This window comes from Scophthalmus maximus, chromosome 12 (genome assembly GCF_022379125.1).
Source record: "Scophthalmus maximus strain ysfricsl-2021 chromosome 12, ASM2237912v1, whole genome shotgun sequence".
Taxonomy (NCBI): domain Eukaryota; kingdom Metazoa; phylum Chordata; class Actinopteri; order Pleuronectiformes; family Scophthalmidae; genus Scophthalmus; species Scophthalmus maximus.
Genome location: NC_061526.1, coordinates 1,120,597 through 1,145,483, shown reverse-complemented (window position 1 = coordinate 1,145,483; position 24,887 = coordinate 1,120,597). Strand labels below are relative to the sequence as shown.

Genomic DNA, 24,887 nt, shown 5'->3' with positions numbered 1-24,887 from the left:
CATAAAATTGGTTTGTATTGTGCTTACACGCTTCTTGTTCTGAAATAACTTCAGACTTTTTAGTAATCACTACTACATCTACAATGCACAGAGAATGGAGAAAACAAGAGGGCCGATCCTCCAATCAGAATGCAGGGAGGTGTGCCACAGGTGCGTATGATCGCCCGACCAAAACAACAATATCCATACGTAAACGATTTCTTCTCTGCAACTGGTGTGGTGTGTATCTCAAGAAGTTCTCGCACATCTATTAGGGAAAAAGTTTTAGAGCACAGGCTTGCTCAACAGGTACAGCTAAAAAAAAACTAATTGCAAAAATTTGGGTTACCAAAAACGGAAAAGATCATATCAAGATGTTGAAGGAAAATAGACCTTTGTCAGGGAAGAAGACCCTGGCAAACTTTTCTGCAACAATGTAAGGCTTCACTCCGAATGAAGCCTCGAAGGTTCATGCAAGCAATTCCTACAGGTGTCCCAACCTTTGTTGATGACTTCCTGTTTCTACAGACTGTAATGCACCATTGGGACAAGACTATTGTCAAGACAGGAAGAGGTCATGTGTGTGTGTGAGACAAAGGAAACTAACAAAGGAAGCCAGAAACAGACCAGAACAAGATGGAGAATGTCTCATTTCCATTATAGGGAGAACGTCACGAGTCAGAAATTAAGACTTGTTTTAATAACAAAGATTCAATCCATTCAAATCAGTCCTTCAATTACAATCTCTACAATGTTTTAACTTTCGAAAAAAAGTGACTCACTCAATAATGTAAATTTAAGTAACACCTGGAAAAATGCCCGGAAGCATACCTGAGCACTATGCATAAGTGATATCAGTTACATACTACTGACTAATAACAGTGGCAGCGACTTGAGACAGAGGCAGAGCAGGGGAAGTGCCACGTGCCTCCGAAGAGAGCTTTTAAATGGCACTTAGTGTCACAGAGGCAAATAGTTACGTCTTTAGAACTGGAGTCGGGAGTCGGGAGAGTTCAATAAAAGACGAAAACTATGACTCTGCTCTTCAATCACAGAGGGAAATCGTAGAACGATCCAAATCACAGCGCCTGTGAGTGTGTTTGATTTCCTTTATTAAGGGGCATTAAGCAGGCTCGCTTGCATGTCTTTACTGATGTAGACATGTCGTCTATTCTTACTTTCACAATAAGTGAATGGAGGATGATGTTAATCTTCAACCATTTAACACCAGCGACACAAGTCACCATGTGACAAAACTGGGCTAACACTATCTGTTGAAAAAGACCAGCAGTGTATTCCAGAAAGCAGGTTTTTTGTCTAAACTCCGAGTTTGTTAACCCTGAGAAGAGTGATACTCTTGATTTGAAGGTAGTGAAATCAAACTTTAGGTCAGTTACCATGGTAAACCGAACCTGCTCGCTGGCAGGTTTTCTTTAACCAACCCTCTGAGGTTCTCCCTGTCGCCTCCCTTTTCCTAAACTTGAACTAGCTGACAAACAATGGCTTGTCCTGTCCTTTTCAATCCGATCGATATGGAAGCACACTTAATTCAGTAGCCTCGCGTCGGGAGGGGATTTAGAGCGCCCGTACAGATGTGGCTTCATTCCCCGACGACTACTTAGTAGATCTTTACCGTTTTTTCTCACAATCTATCACATATATAAACCATATTCTTCGGCCTTATTTCCAGCATTTAAATCTCGCGGACATGCTCTCCAATTTTTGCAAACGGGAGTTTTCTGTACAACAAGTTGAAAAGCTGATACTTTCCTTTTTCTGATCATTTTCCGCTGCAGTTTTAATTTTATTTACTGCAATCCCACACTGTATTTGTGCCCTGTGGGATTACAGTAAAAAAAAAAAATTCATTCATAAATTTCACTGACATAACACATACAATTCAAGTACTGAACTCGGGCCGCCTGCACACTAGACAGCGTTGCTAACCATTATACCAACGTGTTATACTAACAGGTTTGCGAAGAAAATATCAATTTTTACATCAATTATCAATTTATTATTATTTCATTCAGTTTGCGCATTGACTCGGGCAGCAATTACCTTCCACGCCAACTGTCTCTCCTTTGCAGCTGCAGCTGTGATGCTCCGCTTTCTCAGAATGTGCTAATTTTCTCCATAAGCACAAAGTCCTATCTCCAAGGCTAATGGTGTGACCTAGGAGGACCTTGTTTTCTCCTCGTTTGCCATGGTGACTCTTAGCATCGGAGCTCCATTGATGGTTAGAGTTTCCCAGCTCAGGGTCGGTCAACTCAGAGATCAGGGTTAGTTTCAGAGTTTGTTAAACCTGCTTTCTGGAACACACCCGGGAGATGTGGTTAAAATATCCAAGGGGGGAAAAGCTACTGAATTAAACTTTAAGTGTGATATTTTTGTGGATGAAATGAATAAATAAATGCACATCTTAACAGTTAGCTTTGCTCTATTCAACTGTTACTGCTAGCACTGGAAGATAATGTCTATAATGATTATGAGACAAGGTCTGAAATTACGCTGAAATAAATTATATTGGTATTGAATACTCAGGGAACTGTAGGACCCAGTGTTTTAGGATGTTGATTTAAATTAGTAAAGGCCAGGATGTCTTCACCTCTGCTGCTTTGGTTGTGATTGAGCTATTGAACTTCATAGAACATGACTGGAGAAAAACATCTACTACTACTTCGACACCACTTCCCAGTGTATTACATGAGACAGATGTACAGTATATTAGCCTCAAATAGTTAATAGTTGAAATAGGCACTTGGCAGAAAAATTCATCTCTGAAAATTCAATTTAAAACAGGTTGCTCTTTTTCTCCGCCTCCTCTGTGTGCTCTATAACCTCCAACAGTAACATTTGCTGCACTATCATCATCACTAACACCTCATATGGTGTGTTCTAATCCGCCGAGTGTTTGAACTGAACTACTGAACAAACTGAACCTGCTGAAATTATCTTTTCGCGTTTGAGGCGACAGTGAGCCTCCACTGTTTTCAGGATACTCAGGCTCACTGCTCCATAAAATCTGCAGTAAGCTTATGAATGAAATCATCTTGATTTCACCTGGCACCTGAACTCCGGATGAACCTGAGCTGATGGCTTTGGGGAAATGTTGCCTGGAGCGCGAGTGTTACAACAATGAGAACCTTATGCAAACATCCCACTGCTTGTGCTTGGTAACCGTTCGCATCCTCAACAAAGGTAGAGCATGGAAAAGAGAGATCAAACTGAATAACATGAATGCATGATTAAGGCTACATCCACGCAAATGTACTAATTTTACAAAGAAAATTATCACTGTACAAATAAGCACCTAAGATCTGTATTAGAAATAATCTCTGTCGATACTAATGGGCCTGAAACTGGGTAAATCACGTGACTGTTCACAGACATTCGAACCAATCCCAACTGACAACGGAGAGTGGACAGGTTGGCAGTCCGTCACAGGGCGTACACACATATACATACTGTATATATAACATACTGCATATATAACAAATAAACAACGATTATACAGCTGTGTCTAAAAGTCTGTTACCTCATTAACTTTTAGACAGCTGTTCAGATGTGTTGTCTAGGGCAGGAGGAAGCCTGACATATGCTACATAGACGTTTTCATCGGAGTCTTATAGAAACTGGCGACTTTTAAATGTGACATATTATGAAAATTCACTTTTGCACATAAATGTGTGTTAGCTGTGGAGCCACAAACTGAAAAAATACCACCCTGTTGTTTTTTTCTGAACAACTGGTTCAGATTTCTCTCCCACAGTTGTACTCTTTTGGGGTAACCCCGCCTGCAATCTGAGAATCTCCACTTTTCTGGTGAAGGGGAGTGACATTTCCTTCACATTTTGAAATAGGTTGACCAATCACAACAGACAAGGCCAGCTGGCCAATCAGAGCAGACTGGGGTTTATCAGGAGGAGGAGCTAAAATAAAGCCAGGCGTTTCAGACAAGGAGAAAAGAGGAGCTGCAGGTATGGGAACACTGATGCCTTTTCTGAACATTCGAGCATGTAAACCTGGTAACACAAATTAAATGTATGAACCTGAATATGAGCATAATATGTCACCTTAAAGCTCGGGGCGTGTTTTTTGTCAAAAGCTTTTTTTTTTTCTTCCATCAACATCATATTTTTTTCCTGAACCTCCATCAAAAGCACAGCCATTGCATAATTTATTATTCTTATATTATGCAAAGTGTGCTATTATGACAATTTTCATTCGGGATAACTTAGTTTTTACAAAAAAGAAAGTTGTGAATAACGACCCACTGAGCCACTCCGACTAACTCCCATTCTATTATTCATTATAATTCCCACCTGGGTCATTAATTTTGTTGGCAGCTAAACTCCTATTTACATAAACTATGCATTAGTTCAGTCACATCATAACAGCAACTGGCAGCAGAATGAATGAGCAGGACACCCCCCAACAACCCCCAGTGTGTACACAGGTACAGATGTGAATACGGATAATGACGAAGGCAGTGTTTTTTTGTCACACAGCAGACTAAAGACTTTAGTCAGCTCTGCAAAGGAAACCGAGCAGCAGCTGGTTCACATCTGTCCTGAGCTGTGCTGCTAAACTCCTCATCACACTCATCACTACTCATCTATTAATCTTCTCCCCCGCAAGTCGTCCTGAAACTATGTGTGTTCCGTTTAGGCTTTGGAGAACATGGAGGAGCACAGTGGGATAGAGAGAGAGATAGATACAGGGATACGGCCTGTTGATGCAAAAGAGCCAAGGTAATTGAAGAATCAAATAGTGGGGCGAAGGAGATGAGGGAAGCGCAGCGGCACACCGAGAGGTGACGAGGCAGGCACCTCGCTATCTGCTGTGTAATAATTTTCCGTGAGCGTGTAAGCGTGTTTTCTCTATCTGCTGCGGAGATCGTGGCGCGCAGAGGAAGCGCTCCAGAGCCTCGACACCTATCTCCGAGGCTAGTTACTCATGGAGAAATGGATGTCATTCAAATATCAAAGCCATTCCAGTGGCCCGCCAAGCCTCGGCCGCATGTCGGGGCATTAATTAAATGCCTCTCAGAGGCCGCACGAATCAGGACCTGCCTCGTGTTTTAACGCGCCTGCCCTACAGCGCACAACACTGAGTTTATGTTCTCTGCCATGCGCACACTTCACAGCAATGCTGCAGAAGGCCAGAATGACATGGGTAGATATCCAGTTTTACCACTTGTTGAGATTGGCTCAAATGGAGGTTAATACACCACATCGTGATGGGTGTCACCAGAACCATGCAGAATTTCTGTGATCTCCCACCAGAAAATCTGAATTCAAATTAATTTTAGTACTTTTAAATTCCTCCCACTGAAGCTTAGCCAAAGTTCCGTCAGGAAGTGACTGCAAAGTTTCCTGCTGTCTCTAAGCTCCACCTGCTCATCCTGGTCTTCATCCAATCACTACCTGACATGCCCGCCTTTAGCCAATCCCTTGTGAGCTGACAATAATCTCTCTCTCTCTCTTCTGTCAATCAGTTGTCGTTCAGCACCATGAACCACCTCCAGCCCCTGCACCCTCCATCTACCATCAAACTATCCAATCAGAAGCCTCTCCTGAGGCGTCCCAACCCAGAGCTCCACTCCTCATCCTCACCACCTGCGTGTGGGCTCTGGGGGAAATCTCCTCCACACGTTTTTTTGCAAAACAAATAATGTACATTGCGGCACCTTTTTTTTTTTTTACAGCACTCTGACTTCTTTTCTAATCCATGCAGCAGCTGCGTGCGTCTGCCTGTGGCAGCAGACGCCATCATCCTGCCTCTGTAGCAACAGTAGTCAAACAAGATCCTGCACCTACACTCACACATCACCTCAGCCCCCGTTCATCACCCATCACTCCGCACGTCGTAATTATGAATCATGAGGGTAAAAGGAGATGAAAGAGGCACAACAGAAACGGAGGGCCGGATGATTACGCGAGGAGACGAGCTTCCGAGCGGAATGAGACGCAGGTGATGAGAAATGCAAAGCCCATCCGTAGCACCCTCACACTTAATTATTAAGTAAAAAGAAAAACACGTGGCTGATTAATAATTAGTGTGTCTAGCGCAACGTGTGAAAAGGCGCGGTGAGTAATGAGGAACGTATCCACTGATAGCTGTTTGATGATCTGCCATGAGACACAGAGCTCCCGAGGAACGTCGGCACAGAGAAGCCGCTCAGTGCAGAGGCTGTCTGAAGTCCATCGTTATTATTACTATTATTAATAATGACATCATTCATTTACTGTTGGATTACACTCTGCTCTCTTGGCCACCGTCTTCCACCATAGGCCCCGTCCTTTTTTAATACTACTGCAAGCGGCAGTTCAGTCGTGTGGTAATTTGTCTATGGAGCTATCGATCGGTTGTGTCAGAGGCTCTGGATTCAGATTCAGACAGCCGCTCCAACATGGACAAAGTACATTTTCAAATCCAGCTTTTAACCGGAAGCCGCTGCAGAGGTGCGGTAGTGTCAAGCGATGACTCGTTGCATCTGTCGGTGTCGTCACATCTGTCTGATCGCGTTGTTTTGCTGATGTAGTGTCGTGATCGATTGTGGTCGTGTGTGATTCATTGCGTCACTAGGGTACATTTGGAATCCACTGTGTGCATCGCTTAAGCAAGATAATCGGTTGAATAAACATTCTGCGACTCTGATAATCATCATCATGCAGCAGCCTCTCGCAAAAAAAACAGTCTCTTCCTGAATTTTTTGAATGGTAAATTCCAGTCATATGTCAATGCCAAAAGTATTCCATAATTTCCAATGATCATGTTTTATTGATCTGAACGTAAGAAAAAAAAATGCTATGACCCATTTTAGAGGTTCCTCGTGAAAATCAATCAATCAATCAATAATGCTCGGAAAACGTAGGAGCTCTGAAGCCAAAGGAAAATGTAATGTCCACAAAAAGACCTGGGATTTTTATTTTTCCATTTCGTATATGACATTAACATTTCGGAGGGCCAGTGCTGAAAGGGAAGAGCTCGGGCTTGTGTCCAGAACGTCAACAGTTTGTCCTCCTCCACTGTGGTCCAGAGTGAAATATCTCCATTCGATCATTTGCCTGGACGTTTTTGTGCAGACATGCGGTCAGAGTCTTCCTCTTCAGGGTGAGATGTGGTTACATTAGGGATTTCATCTCCCGTCATCGGGCCATGATGCAGTGGTATATGATCGGTGATGTGCAAAATGAATGACATTCCCATCAGCCTCAGCTTTGTGTTAAGCGCTTATTAAACCCCCTGAAAATAAAGATGGTGGCCACGGTAACAACTTCATGTGCTTGCCAGTATGAACATGTAATTTAAATGGTAAATCGGACAGTATTTATATATATATGGACCACTCAAAGTCACATTCACCCATTCACACAGACATTCAAACAGTGTTGCTATATACCACGCTTTTTCTCACAATCATACACTACCGTCCGTGTCTTGCCCAAGGACACTTGGGCATAATGACTGGGGGAAGCGGACGACTTCTCACCCTCATGAGCCACAGCTGCCAATTCAAGTGGTCAGGCGTATGGACCAACAACAAAATGTTGATATATACACCGGATGGCTTCTGTTCGCAAACGCTCACAGATAATCCAGTTCCTTCGAAGATATGAACACAGCAAGCATTTGATTAATTGGCCTTCAAACATAAACTATTCATCTAATAATGAAGAAAAAAATAATGATGATGATAATTTTTCATTCACCAGCCCCCATGGTGACATGAAGCCTCTCTGCTCTCCTCTCTGACAGCACACACAGTGAACACACCCAGGCAGTGAGGGAGGTACGGATGGCTGGAAACAGTGAAGATGTCGCCGTGGGAACGCGGCCTCTCTTTTCATGCCTGTCATCATCCGGAGCCGGAAGCTCTGTTGTGCTCCCCACCACCACCACCACCTCCTCCACACCTCCCATCGCCGCGCGTCGGCTCAGTGGCTGGCTCAATCTGCTTGAATAACATCTGTCAAACGGCAATCGTGCGTTACCATGACAACACAAAAACGAGGGGAGCGGGCCGGGTGCTTCATTCCCTCCCCCCCGGTGTTAGGCAGTGGCTGCAAATAGGCGATCTTTTCTGAGTGAGAGTGAGGGGATGTTATGAGCAACGGCGGCACACAGGGAAAGTAACTAAAAGTCTTTTGCTTAACATGCAGCCTGGATGCGCCACTTGCGCCACAATGGCCCTTTTATAGGACATAAGTCTTTTATTGTCCAGGAGTCTCGAGCAGTAAAAAGGCCTTTCTTGTGTGAGAGGCAGCTGTGGCCACAGAGCTCCCTTCATCTGCTCTCGCTCCTCACAGGCAGGCAGTCTTTGGGCAGACGAAATAAGGGTCTGATTGATGCAGTCTCTTCCTACGAGCCCACAGTGCTCTCTGTGCATGATAACCCATTGATTAAATGGGCCAGAGAAAAACAAGGCGAGAGAGAGAGAGAGAGAGAGAGAGAGAGAGAGAGAGAGAGAGAGAGAGAGAGAGAGAGCTGCCTCTTTAAGAAAGGAAATGTCCACTGATGTGAAATCAAAAAATGTTTTTTAATCCCAAATGCTTCAGGAGGCCTCGGCACAATATTTCAGACTGGACTGCCTGTTGTATGAACTGTGCAGCATCTGCACTGTCATCTTCCCATCCTGTATTTTGTGTGTCTGCTGCGCTGCACCGAGTTCATTTATCAGGGTGTGTTTGCATAATGGAGAAGCGCTCTAGGCCACGTCCACACCATTTAAACCACTGGAGTTTTTTTTAACCCACTAAAGCTTTGAGAATTTTAGAAACTCTGCTGGCCCAGTTTTAGTTTGAAAACGCCAAGTTTGTGTTTTAGACTGGACTATAGACTATGTAAAGATAGGTCATAAACCCTGCCTCCTCCATGTTAGTGGATGGGACATGGGGTTGATTCAGATTGTCCTAATTCTATTTCTTGACCTCAATGGAAAACGTCATGAGGTCAAGGAAAGGCATTGACAAGGAAAATCTGACAGCGCTGGTCAGAGAATCTGACTCCACTTTCACTATACTATGTAATATTAAACAAAGGCAGATGTTATTGACGTGCGTCTGCCATGGTGAAACTCCATCCAGCATGTGTTTTTTACCCCGTATGGCATCAGACATAAATGCTTCATAGGCAACAGTAACTTTCATGATGACTTGCATCCCTTCTGGGTCATATTCATACTCTTCTTCTTCTTCTACTACGGATTTAATCATTGAAGTTTTTGCATTAAATATCGCTGCAGCAATGAATTGTGAGCTTCTATTTGTCCTTTCCTTTCGCATAGGAAGGTCCAGTGTACCCTATGCTAAAGGACTTAGGAAAGGAAGCATTGACGCTCCTTTCCTAAGCATTTAGAGAATCCGAACAGCTCTTATCATGGCTGCCGATGAAATACATTTCAGGATTTAGGAGACTTCCTAAGCAAGTTTGACAATTCGAACGCACCCCCGGACTAGACTAGTCAAAGTACACTTTAAATACATTTTTCTCAAAGACGGGCTCTGTCATTTTACGTCGTTATTATCACATTGTGTTTTAATTATCCAATCACAACTCGACTACCGGCGGCGACTGCAAAGCACATGCTAACACTAACTGGCATTAACAGATCCACCTCGTCATCGGTCCGAGAAAAGAAATCCCTGAGTGACACAATCTGAGCACAGGGCACCATTTCAGTCATCATTAGTGGTCACATCATAACTTAAAGTGTGAAAATAAGTCATTGCACTTCAATGCATTTGAAAGGCAAATTATAAAATGCTACTTTTGCTTGGAGGACAGTTGGAAAGACGCACGGTACTGAAACAACACATGCAAAAACAACCAAGTCATGACGGACACGTGCTGTGTGTTGTATTGTGTGAGGTGACTTTGTCGCAGCCCCGCTGTCGATAGCACATGGTTTAATGAAGGTAAACACAGTGGACAGCCGTGTGTAATGGCGTTGTGCTCGGACACAGCACTAGGCTGTAATGAACTGGAGGACAAGCTTTTCCATACAATGTGAAGCAGCTGTGGACAACAGATACTAGAATCACTATTCACTGTGATAATAGGGCCTGTGTGTGTATCTGTGAAATTATGGATGGCATTCCCAAACCAATTAGCTTCACATGCTGTGGCTAATTTTGTGTTTGAATAAAACCCACATGATTATCACAAATATGGTAATAAGCTGTAATGATCCATTGTGGAAGGGGGGGGGATATTTTTTTCCTAGGCCCTGATTATTGAACATGTTTGCCAAATCATCTGCCCCAGTGTGTAATTTTTGTACCTTTCTGGTGGCATCTGGTGGTAAAGTTGCAAACCGCAACCAACTGAGCACCCGAAAGAGGACACTTTATGGTGGCGCACCGCTGATTCCATTTCCGGTTTCCGGCATCGCTGAAAATTCAACGCGAATTCAAGGTTTTCTGGACCGTTTTGTGCAACAACCGTATCCTACACGACGTAGCAAACATGGCGACGCACACCGAGGTCGGGTCCACCTCATGTAACTATATTTAACTCATTCAGAGTTGACGAAAAAACATTGGTTATTTGTTGCAGGTGATTATACATATGTGAACACCTAGTTATGGACAATATATTACATTTCTGTGAATAAGTTCTTCGTAATATTACACACTGTAGCTTTAAACTATAAAAAACAAAGTTCACCACCGATCGTTCCTATCAGAGATTTTGTTGCTGGGGAAGATATGTTGCTTTGACTTATATGAAGCCGTTTTTCAAATTTTTGTTCCAGTCAGTCAGAATTTTACAACCCTTTCAGATGAAAAGTGAAACATCTTCAAGAACCTTGAGCAAGTCCAGCTTGTATCCAAATGCTGTCAATACTAAAACATCCGTAGCTTATTGAACTGGTTGTGGGAGCTATCAAGGAAGGGACCTCTAATGCAATCTATAAGCAATCCATATAAGACCTGGTCATGTATGCAGTTTCAGGAAAAGCAAAACGACAGGCACATCCTGAAATTCTCTTATGATACAGTTATCTCCGGCCGACTACGTGAAGACAAATCTGAGCGTGGGCCAGTTGTTGACAAGTTTGTTAATCGGTGTGATGAATCCTTCCTCTTCCTCCATTTAAATGCCACAGAGACAAAATAGATGGTCATGGTGTCTTTTATCTTGTGTACCATTTGGGATAATGAAATGAATGAAGAGAACAAAAGTGAAGGGATTTTTTTCCTGATGGATCAGAAAATGACAACACATGTTCAAAAAAAGATTTCTGCTGTGAATGTTTTATGAATTTGTCGAAACTTCTTATTCATCCCGCCACTGCATAACCTGCTGTCAGTCACATGAACAGGATATTTCCCCCCACACGAGTCCACATAGCTGTGATGATGCAGGATGATATCACTACATCAGCCTCCAATCAGTGAGTTAACATGTCAGTCCTTATGCTCGCAGCTCTTAGTTTTGTTTGTCATGATAAGTCAGCATGAACATGAATTAGACCAAATGCAACAGCGTATCTTTAAAAAAAATCATTTTTCCACGATGACCTGGACTTAGACCCTTCAAATAGCTGCTAAAGGGGTTTCCCTAACCTTCACCGAACGCTGTGAGGGTCTAAACTATGAAGGGTAGAGTGACAGAGGAAAGGTAAAGGGTTAATCATCTAGAGAAACTTCACGGCAACTTAGCTACAACAGTCATCAATGAACTGTGGTTTCTAAAGTCTTAACGACCACACTCAAAGTGCTTCACTCCGCCAGACACTTTCACCCATTTACACGAGCGTTCATAAAGTGCTTTCATATAAGGCCTAGCGCTACTTTATCACTCGAGCTCAAACTCATGGCATGGCTGTCAGGGCCAATTTGGGGTTCAGTGTCTTGCCCAAGGACACTTAGATGGGCAGACCGGAGGAGCCGGCCGTCTGATTGATGGACAGCCAGCTCTACCTCCTGAGCCACAGCATCAGTTCACCTTTTAATCGTGCCTAATTGCCCTTTAATTCTCATTCTATCAAACAAGGACCACGATTGTCCCTCCACCCTAACCGAGCAATTTTTTTGGGGGATAAAGCTGATGCAACCTCAATTAAAGACATGGATTCATACTGACAAATAAAAAAAAAATTTCCTTTGGGAATCGGTATGTACATTTAAAAAAAAGGAACAAAACAGACAACAGGCCTACACAGTTTTATATTGTTTATCTAGAGGGTGTGGCCGCCATAGTTACATTTTTCCCACCAGGTTCAAAATTATTACATAAAAAATCTCATTGCAGAGTTGTGTGCCGTGCTCTTTTGGTCTCGGATTGTTATCTCTTACCCAACAAGTCCTCCAACTCATACGACCAACTTTGTCGTCCGTGGCAAAAAGACGACCAAATCGACCATTTATATATAGCGTCTCTACCGATGACAAGAGGTACACCACAAGTCATCGCCTTACAGCTTTGTTTGTCTGCATTTAGCTTTACCAACACATGGTCGATGAGCTTGTAAAGGTCAGGGTGCTGGTTAGGGTTAGGGTGACGTGGCAGAGAATCTAAGCAAGCCATTGAAATGCACAAACCTTTAGCGACTGCTTCTGGGCAGCGACCTTAAAAACGACAACATATGTCGTCATATGCTGCTTGAAAAGCAACCTATCTGGTTGGTTGTTTTTGGAGGACAGTCTCCTCTTTATGTTTTCCTCATATCTTCCTTGTTATGACTTGATGTTTTACTTCTGACGAATCTCTGCCTCAGGTTTCATTGACTAATTGGAGGCTGACAACCAATCTAGGTTGCTTCTGGAGGGAACACTGCCTGAAACATTGTTGTCTAGTGCAACACTATGTTTAGTATTTAACTAAAAACATTTTTTGTAGTAATTGTTGTAACTAGTAATGAGTTGAACGTATTATCCTTATAAATGAAATGTATTCATTGATTGTTATCCAGTGAAATGTGTGATTTAGCAGAAGGTTGAACACGGAGGCACTGTTATGCATATTCTCATTCGGGGCTGAGCACCCCTAAAAGTTTAGAATCCTAGAATCGTCACTGCCTTGCAGCTTTGCTTTTTAAAGAACAATTTGAAAACATAAATGACAGTCGTCAGGGCACAAAGCCAGTGATCTGTAACAAACCAAGACACGACAGCAACACGATCATGCCAATTTAAGCTCAGTCTACATATTTTGTTTTTTATTCTAACGAGACGAATCCTGGAGGTTTTTATGTTTCCTCTTTACTCGCCAGAGGAAAGGCAGAGAAGCAGCAGCTCCCTTGTCTTCTCTCTCTCTGTGTGTGTATCATATGCATACACGTTCAAGAGACAGCCTCGGAAGAGGAGTATTGAGAGCATCATTCATTATTCATGTTGGATAAATCATGCTCTTTATACGTCTGTGATGTGTGCAGCGTTGTACGGTGTCTCCACCTAAGTAGGTATTATGTGTTTTGTGTGGTGGCCGCCCTGCGGCTGCACATGCTCTGTGCGGAGCTGTGTGTGTGTGTGTGTGTGTGTGTGTGTGTGTGTGTGTGTGTGTGTGCTGCTATGGCTGGTCTGTGGGAGAAATGGCATGAGGTCATCAAAAATTGATGTTGGCTGTGGGGAAGCAAACCACATCGTGCCTCTTCCTGCTCGTCTCTCCGACTCCCCTCCATCTACTCCGCCTGTGGTCACAGGAGTCAGACTGACTTCAGGATGACTAAGTCTCCTACTGCACTGCACGTCAAGCTGCTGTCATCTAATGCAGATTTGTTCATTTTCATTTTTAAAAGGCACAACATTTGACTTTCTCATATCAGTAAATGACCACAAAGTACTCTCTGTACTGTTTCTGAACTACGAAGCTGGAAGGCAGCAGAGGTGTTCGACTAAATGTAGAGCATATATTCCAGATAGATATTTTTTGCAATTTTAGAGCTACTGTTAAAGTAGCCAATGGAACTACACCTTAAGGATTAAAGATTCCTGTCATTTAGAAATGATGAATTCACATAAATGTATAATTTTCGCACAATTCCCGGGATTTCTCACCATGAATGAAATTAGATTATTGTTAACCTCAGACCTGTAAATAGTTCACAATTAAAGCAATGTTTTAAAATATCAAACAATAAAGCCATTTTGTGCCAGATTTAGATAATCATTGATAAATTCTCTGATCATATTGCCTCATTTTGAGAATTAAATGGGCTTGGTGTACTTTTTGTGGGAGCTACATATCTATAGATGCGAAATAAGCAATATTCTACAGTACATTCACATATGAACCCAATCCACAGAAGCTGGGTGACTGGCATTTGACAGCTTATTTGTCAATGACACTGATGATAAAAAATCTGTCAACTCTTTCAAATAAAATGAAATGATTAATCTCACACGCTTCTATCTGCTTGTTTTTTTTCTATTCCTTGGACACTGAATTCAATCAGAAACAGTGTAACTGTCAGTTATGGTTCATATCGCATTTTCAGTGGAATAAAGACTTGAGCAAATGGATCGCAGGAGTAGCAACATGGTCCCTAGTCTCTCCTTTTCTATTCACTGAGTCAAATCATCCAAAAGTATATTGATAAAAAAAATTAGGTAATCTTCCCATTGTTGTATATTTATGCAATGAGAAACCAATCACTTTCAAAATATACTTTATTATACTGAGGTTGCATAAATATTAAAATATAACGTTGAAATGAATAAATGAAATGAAAAAAATATATATTGCACAGTATTTACATATAGCACAGTCTGAAGCTAAACCATCTTGGGGTGAAACCAGTTCACATTGCAGGGACCAACTGGCTGATCACATGAAGATCAGCTGTGTCTTCGGCTCCCAGGTCCTCGGGTGTCGGGCCAACACGCCGACCTCTGCCCGGTGCGTCTCGTATGCGACTCCCTCTTCTCCTCGCTCGACTGCTCGTGTACCAGTCTGAAAGCTCTAATAATGTTATAAAATATAGATAAAAGCGTAAATCATCTTGCAAAGCAACAAATGATATATCTGAAGATAAAGCTGTTAATTTACAGGCCTACCATGTAACACTCTGTAGTAGCTAATACGCTAGCTAACGCAAGATACATTCATTCATCGTCTACCGCTTTATCCATTTAAGGGTCGCGGGGGGGGGGGGGTCAGAGCCAATCCCAGCTAACATTGGGCGAGAGGCAGGGTACAGCCTGGACAGGTCGCCAGCCTATGACAGGGCCACATACAGAGACGGACAACTCTCACATTCACACCTACGGTCAATTTAGAGTCTTCAATGAACATAACCCCATTCTGCATGTCTTTGGACTGTGGGAGGAAGCCAGAGAACCCGGAGAAACACGGGGGAGAAGGCCATGGTTGAACCGGGATTCGAACCCAGAAGCTTCTTGCTGTGCTAACCACTACACCACCATGCAGCCTTAACGCAAGATACATAAACAAGCTAATATAAACTGATTTACGGACGCAAACGTTCAAAAACACTGACGATTGTTTTCCCAAGAAGTCGCAGGTAATAACGTGAGGCAACAGAAACTAAAAAACATGTTATAGTCTATCAATGTGGACAGTAGTCCGTGTTAGCTTCAGGTTAGGTTCTTACCGGAGGGAACGTCATGATACGTACCTTGCCTGGGTTCGGTTGCCATGGTAGCGTGCACGGGCACAGAGGGTTGGGAGGAGCTGTGGGGAGGAACCGAAGAGCAGCGGAGAGGGAGGGAGCAGTAGTCGTTGGATTTTGAATTCTGAGACTATTTCCACACTTCTCTCAATCCTACCGTCTACAGCTTTTACTAGTCTTTAAATTTTTCTTCACATTGTTTGTAAAATGTTTCCAGTAATTTTGTTATGTTGTGTGCGATAAATTCATCATCAACAATATTGATGACGAATCATAAGTTCTTATTGTCTTGCAGGCACAGTACAGTATACCAGGATCATGCGACTTATTGAATTCCTGTCCACTTTATTGGAGTTGACTATATTAAAATACATGAAGTGGTCGCATCATTAAACCACATAAGCAAATTGGCTTAACTAACCATATCAAGTTTATTTTACTTCATTCTTTCAGCCAGTCTTAAGTTTTAACACTGCACCTCCACCGACATTTCTATAAATTTCCATGTGACACACAAGAAGGAATGGATTTCATCAAATTGCACTTCCTGATAGTCAAGCACCTTTACTCAGCAACCTAGAGAGAAATCCTCTGGCATTTTGCGACACCTTTAAAATACTTTCAGTCATATTTATGTGGATGGCATCATGGAACTCTCTGTCATAATACAGTCAGAATTGCATAGCCTCTGCGTTTCATTAGTCTTGGGGGTGTAAATAGCCGCAGCAGCGGCTAACAGTCAGTCAGTCAGTCTCCCTGGCTGGGCTGCAGACTGCAGGGGCACTGATGAGCAAGGAGTGCTGCCATTTGTCTGAATAATTTAGAATGTTTCCAGGAAGACGTGAGAACCCATGTGTCTGCTGCTGTGGCCCCAAAGAAGAAGAAACATTACCACGTACATAACCTCATTGTTACACCTCTGCTTTACCCTACATACAACCTGGCTGCAGATTCAAGTGGTTCAGAGGAGAGTCTGCAATAATACAACACAAACATGCCCTAAATAAATTTAAAGAGTCATTGGCTGCTGTAATCTTTACTGGTGCAGAGTACCATGTACTACATCCCTCCACCGCGGCTCAGCAAGGAAACTGTGAAAAATCAACATGGCGGACTAATAGACTGTTTATAAAAATGGATGTAGACTCTGGGAAGGGAAGCCAATGTGGAAGTGCCTGAAACCTGTATTAGCAGAAATGATGAGCAGAGGGCAACTCAACTGGTTGCAAAAACAGGTCCATTTCTAAAAAAGTCTAAAAAGAAGAACTCTACTTCCCACTTGATTAATAATGTCAGTAAACATTTTCCTGAGGAGTTTAAGGTCTCAATCCCTAGTTTCAAGTGCAACGAGACATTTTGTAACTAATGCTCCTATTTAGATTAAAATAGATGATAAAGCATGGAATGCATTGGGTTGTGGATACTGTGCGATTAACAGCTACAGTTTAAAGTGTACAGGTCACAGGTGTAATTGGGCGTGCCGTGCCCTCGAGCACTCATTGGTGACCCACCCATTGACCACCTCTCCCAAATGTGGTGACTTGTGTTTTACACAAGTACATGGAGAAAATCCACAAAGGCATGATAAGAAAATGTATACTCCACACAGAAAGGCCCTAGCCGACCGTCAGGTTTGACCCAGAACCTCCGTGGATGTGAGGGGACAGTGCAAACCACTGTAACCACTATGCCGCCTTTCATGTCTGTCACTATAATTAAACCTCTAAAACAAATCTGCTCCCAGCTAACGTCTACTAATAACCATTCAGCAGCGGGTCAAACTAGAAGTGGGGGCAGCCGCCCCACCTGCCCTCAACCCACTTCCATGTGCCTATTACATGAGAAGCTTTGCCAGCGGGCTCATTGGCAGGGAATCTATGAAGCACCTTTAGCCTCCCGTAGTGTCTAATTTAGCCCTCCCCATGATACAGAACCCCTGGGGAGCAAGGTAATCCAATCTAGGGCCTCTCCCTGTTCTCTCTGCTTAGACAGGACTGTGAGTGTCTTGATCAGGAACCGAAAGGCCTCTTTCCCCTTGCAAAGCTACAACAGATGGTGCAAGATGAGGAGCCCATCCCCACCCCCAACTCCACTCCCTCCCCAACTCCTCTCTGTAATCCTCTCCTGACATCCTCCACAGCCATCCTTGGCTTTTTTTCACTTTCTCCTTATCATCTGTCTCAAAACCTTTAATGTCCTTTTTTTTTCATCCCGGTGTCTTAGCCACTATTTTATCACTTCTCTTTATCTTTGTTTCTTTCTCTCGAGGAAGTCTTTCCTTGGAACAGACTGAGTGAGAGAGTGAGCTGCTTCTACAGCAGGAAGCTGCATGTATGTATAGCGCCCATTCAAACCATCAGAAACCAAGCTTACACATGCCACCTTTCAGCATGCGTTGCACTGTGAAATAACACCAACAATTAGGTGCTGGTATGGCAGTGACCTATTTAGAGAGGAGAGGATGACCACGCAAAAATCCTTTAGACCTATGAGCTGACACAGTTTGCGCCCTGATCCTTCCCATTTCTATATTATGATCTCAGGAATAAGACATATTTGATTGTGGATACACACACCCTACTTGTTAGAAGGACACATTTATTTTTGTTGAGGGAGATCATCGACCATCCTCTGTTATCCTACCTTAACGCACTCTGTATTCACTAACACGCGCATTATGCTCAGACTGCAACTGCCAAACTCATTAAAATGGAGGTTTAGTGTTTTTGCATTGACCTGTTTACGATGCTTCCCTCCCTGACACTCCTGCCCCCATTAATCTGCATGAAGATGCAGCTTGTGGTTATGCAAGAAGCCTCTGAGATGAAAAGACAAATGGTTGTTGCTGATGTGGCCAAACACTGAAGCATCATTAGTGCACACGCAGGAGAGATGGATGGACTCTGAGAAATTTGAGTTTCTGAATTGTTCACCATGAAGTTATTAGTGAAGGTGAATCGGGAACAATGATGTCTGTGTACAGAGATATGAGGAGTACTTTGGGGTTGTGATTCATCCCTGACATACTACAACAATTACCATGTTTATTTTATATTTAGTTTTTTTATACAGCATTATCTCATTCACACGGCCAGGAAATGACTCATCAGAGTTTGGATATAGTATGTAGCTCATAGTTGCATGAGTTGCATGTCATTTCACTTCAACTTCATGTGTCTTAAGTACACTATTATACACTTACATTATTGAACAGCAGGCCGCAATCATCCCTGTGTGTTTCAGGTGGAAGTAGTGTCTTTAGCATTGGCTGCAGTAGACAGCAGCACTACTACTAGCAGTGGCAGTCGCTATGAAAATAAGTGAAGGCGCATCAGTAGCAAAAGCAGAGTAGAGGTAGGCTTGAAATAGCAAGAGTAGAAAGCAATTAGTAGTAGCAGTACCAATAGGAATAGCATCAGTAGTGGACGTAGCAGTAGTAGAAAAGCAACAGTTGAAATAGCATGGACAGACGCATTAGCTGTAGCGGTGGTAGTAGAAATGGCAGAGGAAGTAGCTACAACAGTACACTACAACTAGTAGTGATAGTACTCGGAGGAGGAGTATTACCAGTAAGGTAAGAGTAGCAGTAGGAGCAGCAGTAGTAGCACTTGTTGTCGTAGCCGTAGCTATAGCATTCAGGCAGCAGAAGAAGTGATAGGAGTATCAGTAGCCATAGCGAAGTAGGGCTATAGTAGATGCAAAAGGAGTTAACATCTGGAACTATTTGGATGAGGAAATGAAAATGTGTAACACGCTACAAAGATTTTTTTTTTTTTAAATACTAAAATTAAAGATGCCCAACAAATATTAAAGTGAGACATTTATGGCAATGTGTATATGAATTAGGGTGTTGAAAGGAATCATTTCTACGATGCATCGCGATGCAACTGGGACGATGCTGCATCAATGCAGTGACAGACCATAATGAATTATTAAGACGAAACCACGACAACTTTATTTATCACCGTCAAACACACTACAGGGCATCCGCTCCCTTCTTCTGTTCTGCCCTTCACAATAAAAGCCCAACTTAAAATCACTCAGTATTTTGCTGAGGCAACCCACAAACAGATTCCAAATAAAATGTAATGTTACATAAATAAAATAGCTTACACTACGTTGCTGTTTGCTAAGTGTCCTTCTTTTAGAGCAGTTAAAATAATAAAATAAAAAAGGGAGTTCATATACTTTATTGATGAAAACGTACCCATGATGTGCAGTAACATCGAAAATGGAGGATGCATCGCATCGTGATGCATGGTGATGCATTGTGATATAGAATCAAATCGAATTGTTGACAGGATAATCGTAATCAAAACAAATCCTGATACCAGTGAAGATTCACACCCCTAATATTAATGGGAATGTATTTTGTTTTGCTATCTTCTGCAAGTAATATGAGTGTTAATATGTAATACTGTATGTATATACAGAAACTAATAAAATAATGAATTCAAAATTAAAAATGAAATCAATAAGATTGATAAAATCTTGAGGCACATAAGGAAAAGATATATATAAAATACAATGTAAAAGAGGAAGGTGTAATAAGCAAATGCTCCAACCTACACTCTTTCGGGCAGTACTGAGTATAAAAGAGTTAAGATGACACTTTGTTTTCTTTTTTTTTGTGTGTTATTTTTACTATTTATGTTATGTATGTGCCGTTGTGTAGCTATGTGTTCGAAATAAAATAAACTCAACAAAAAAAGAAGTAGAGGTAGCACTAGGAATAGCTTCAGTTGTAGTAACAGCAGTTGCACAGCAAAGGCAGTCAAAGCATTGACAGAGGCATTAGTGGTAGAAGTGCTAGTAGAAGGGGCGGTGTAATTAACAGTATTGGCGGCAGTAGCAGTAAGAGAAGGACCAGTGGCAGTAGTAGCAGTAGGCTCGTTGTTGTCGTGTTAGTAGTTGCTGTCGCAGCAGTAGCAGGAGCAGTAATGGTAACTATATGTGGTTATATAGGTGTTGTTGTTTACTGTTGGACGTCACTGTATCGTGAACCAGCAGCTGAATGTGAGCCGGCGGTAGATCACACGACATGTGCGTGTGAAGCACACAGAGATAAAATATACCTGTTAATCCTTATTGACCGATCAATGCAATGTCATTGTCACATGCATCGTGATCACAAACCACCCGGCCCTCTTTCATGCTGATGGAGCTGAGAGCTGGAACCGATCGGACTCTATGGAGACATTCATCTTATCTCTGAACGCACTGACTGTGGGCTGGGCATTAGTGCAGATGGTAGGCCATCAAGGCCATTGAGGCATCCTCAAAGGAAGGCACAGCTGCAGCGCACACACAAACACACACACACACACACACACACACACACACACACACATTCAGAGGGCACACACCCCCTCTTCTTTTCCAGCTGAGACTCAGAGCAGTGACTTCCATCAGAAACCTCAGGGTCCCTTTTAACTCACAGCCTACCTGATCAGAGCTGTCAATAGCAACGGCGGCAGTTGTATTTGAGTTTTGTCTGGAGCAGATTTAATGACTCAGTTTTATTTATTTATTGACCCATTGGAAACAAGTTTCGTGCTGGTTGTTTTAAGGGAATTTAACTGCAAAAGTATCTACAGGCACTTGAACATTGAATTAAACTGTCATGTTTCATAGTATGATTACAATAAGTCTCTCATATCATAACACAGCTTAACTATGCTTCTCATCATGTTTAATGTATAATGTCTAAACTTCTCCTGACTCCCATGCATATCAACTGAAATGACTTGTTGTTTATGTTTTCATTAAATCTGCCTGGGGTTGCAAAATGATTAAAGAATTAAAAAAAAAAGATATACTTTGGTTACATACATGAGGTCCAAAGTCAAAAATGTCAGCAAACTGGAATGGATATTGTTGAAAATGTAACATATTGACACTTTATTTTGTCCTTAAACTGCTAAAAAATGAATATGCCCAGCCAATATCTTTAAAAGAAAAAAGATATGACTTTGTGCCGATATATCATATACAGATAATCAGAACTCTCAAATGATGATATCAGGGGCCTCCCTTAAAAAAATAACCACATTTTTAGCAAATGTATTAAGAGCACATTGATGTAAAGCACCAGGTCTGATAGATGACTTGATACCACTTAACTTAGGGTGACCAGGTCTTATATGGCTCCTGCTTTACCAACTGCCCTGTCTTGAAGGTATAGGGTGGAACCTGAAAAAGCTGTGCGGGAAGTATCTCAATCAATTTGTATTATTCCCGGATGCGTTCATCCCCACAGTGTGGGAGGACTGTGCTGTTAATAGCGGCCCAGCAGGCTCTCATTTTGCGTGGGGTAATTTTAGTAGGTTTATCCAGCCATGCGCGCGCGCGCGCGCACACACACACACACACACACACACAGACCTGGAAACATTGCAAAGGCTTCCCTTTCGCAGTAGCAGGGTCGTGGAGAGCTACATTCTGGGAGAACATGTCTACTGCTCTATATTTATTCAGCGTCGTATTTTTGCGAAATAGCATGACAACAAGATGTCTAAAGCCCCGGGGGCCGCCCATACCCGCGCACACGGAGACGGCGGCGCTCTGCGCGCGCCTCTGGAAGAACATGTGTTCCCCAGCATATAGCGAGGAAGCAGCTCGATGCCCTTGTTCGCCCTTTGGTCAAATGGACAATCACCGCACAGCAGCCTTCAATTGTTTTTTTCTAATGGTAAATGTCACAGCGTGCTCGCGGTACGCCATGCAATCTGCCGTTCCTGCAACAACTCCGGTCTCTCCGGATCCTTGCGTGGATACATTCATCCTTACCCTTTCGGATGAGGTCTTCGATTTCTTGGTCGAAGCCGAGCCGGTGGCATTTCCTCCACAGCCCCATGTTGGTGGAGTTGTACCGCCTGTTGCACTCATCCGCGGCGCTCATGGCGAACAGCTGCCGCCGGTTCCGGGCCAGCAGCAGCTTCTCCTCCCAGGGGGGCAGGCTGCTCCGGCTGGCCCGCAGCGGCAGGCTGTTGTTGGGGATGTAGATGAAGCCCGGGTCCTTGCGGCGGCTGGAAAAGCTTCGGCACCGCTCCTTGTACCTCCTGGCGTCGGTCTCGTACCAGTGGTCGGAGCACATCGCCACGGCCAGCATGCCCAGGGCGCAGAGAGAAAGCGAGAGCCCGGCGTAGAGCAGCAACTTTCCGGCAGCCATGCTCGCTTGTCACAGCCGCATCAGCACCTCAACAGACGGACAGCTCCTCTGCGGCTCCCCCCCCCCACCCTGAGCTCAGTGGGTTCAGCTCACATCACCTCTGGAGAGCAGCGTTGGGACCATCATCGAGGAGACGGTTGTGCGCAAACGGAAAGGCAAACCTTCCACACAGACCGAATAAAAGATTCCCCTGTATTCCAGTATTTTCCACCACCACAACGTGCCCACGTCTCCCCTGAGTGCGCGGCGCTGCAGCGGCTCGGCGGAGTAAGAGAGAGAGAATACGGCTTATCTCATCTCGACGCCGAGTCCTCAGCATCCATCTGTCTGTGCGGGGCGACACCAAGACGCAGGGAAACACATCAGCGCAGCACTCAGGTCGTTAGTCAAGCATATATAGCACATCCTATCATATACAACATGGTGTAGGCTACACACATATATCACATATAATAACCCACCCTATTGGATAAAGAGGGCAGAGAAAACGGATACAGAGGGAATTGTCCGGCTGCATTTATGTACACAAGCCCACAGCTTACACAACGTCATGCTGAACATTAATTAATGAACCACCACAGAGCGACTCACATGACGCTCGATTTAAACATGTATGAATGAATGAATGATGAATGTACCTGGATGATGATCCGAGATGCGGACCGCGGTCGTTCGGCAGCACCAGAGTGAAGGACCAGAGTCTGCGTCCACACCACGTCTGACCGGATGACGGCAGCTGCCACACAGAGCGGGGCCTGTCCGTGGACCAATCAACGCCAGGCTGCCTGGAGGAGCACCTTGTCGTAGCTTACAGGATAGATATTTCAACAGGGCAGTCATAGACTATTCCACAACTTCTTTTAACCGTCATACTATATGGTTTGCACTTCAATATTTAATGGCTTTGGGGTTGTATTTGGAATTGGGCTTATTGGTCCACAGGTTAGGTAAAAGGTTCAATGTGTGGGGTTTAGTGGCATCTAGTGATGAAGTTGCAGATTGCAACCAACTTAACATCTATTTCTCACCTACCACTGCTTACGCTAGCTGCACATCCTATTCTGTAATTATGACAGGCTTAAAGAAGGTTATTACATGATGAGACTGTATATAAAGAGATGACATGAAAGCTGCCCAAAAGTAAAGCCAAATAACCTTGATCGCCCTCTAGTGGCTTGCAGAAATGAGGGGGTCATAAACCTCACCTCCTCCATGCTGGTGGATGGGCCATGCAAGGACCAACTAAAAAGTGAAAATACTTGTCACTGGTATTATGTCATCACTATAGCCATCATTCAGTCCACGTCAGGTGACTCAAACATATCTGAATTTTACTAAATTTCAAATGTACTCAGTTGAACTTCTTCACATTTTCTTTTCTCAGATGTCCGGTCAGGTGTTAACATGGCGTGGCTGTAAGTAACATGGGTGAAAAAATCTATACCAATTGCCATCCAACTGATTCGCTATATTTGGGTTCCCCAGAGGATGAACCCTTTCCATTCCTTTTTTCTAGTACTGTCACACAAGATATTCTGCAATCCAGCAGATTGGATATGTGATTTAAAAGCTGTGCTAATTGATCAGATGACTGCATGTTAAGTAAAATGAATCACTTCTAGTGACAAACTCCCTGAAAAGTGTCACCAACTCTGCAGTTATACAGAATTGTTTAGCCCTTTCAGGTCGTAGTTTAGTTTTTTTCCACCCAACAAACTGAACCCTCTCGACTTGTTTCCAGTAGCAGCAGGAATCTGTGGAAAAAAAGCTCAGACAAACCCAATGTATACTACCTGCTCAGCACCAAACAACAGCCATACAAAGTCACAGGCTGACTGTAACTAACTTTACAGACTCAAATAGTGGAGCATTTAGCAGCTAAAGAGACGGATACTTTGCTCAGAAGTTGCAGGAGACCAAACCAGAGCTAAAAGAGAGGGAATGTTGAAGTTGCATTCATGAGGTAGACACAGACGCATCTCCAAATGAATGATAGTGCTGCTCTGTGTCTGCTAGATGTGGAAATTGAAAACTATTCTCTAATGTGACTATTCTCTAAAAAGTTAATGGAGTTTCAATGGTGCCTTTCCTATGGCACCATTGTGAGGACACTTATCTCCACTAATGACAAGGCTCTGAGAATTCGTTAACCAA

At 43.1% G+C, this 24,887-nt stretch overlaps 1 protein-coding gene across 1 annotated transcript in view; it reads right to left on the bottom strand.

Annotated features, from left to right (window-relative positions):
- Positions 1-23,647, bottom strand: part of tmem178b (transmembrane protein 178B) — a 117,161-nt gene extending 93,514 nt beyond the window's left edge. Inside the window, exons 1-2 of the mRNA XM_035620296.2 lie at positions 23,372-23,647; positions 22,352-23,060 (exon numbers count right to left, since the gene is read on the bottom strand). Of these exons, the coding sequence (XP_035476189.1) occupies positions 22,352-22,733 (382 nt within the window). The 5' untranslated portion in view covers positions 22,734-23,060; positions 23,372-23,647. The remainder of the gene's footprint in view (positions 1-22,351; positions 23,061-23,371) is intronic.
- Between the last annotated feature and the right edge of the window lie 1,240 nt (positions 23,648-24,887).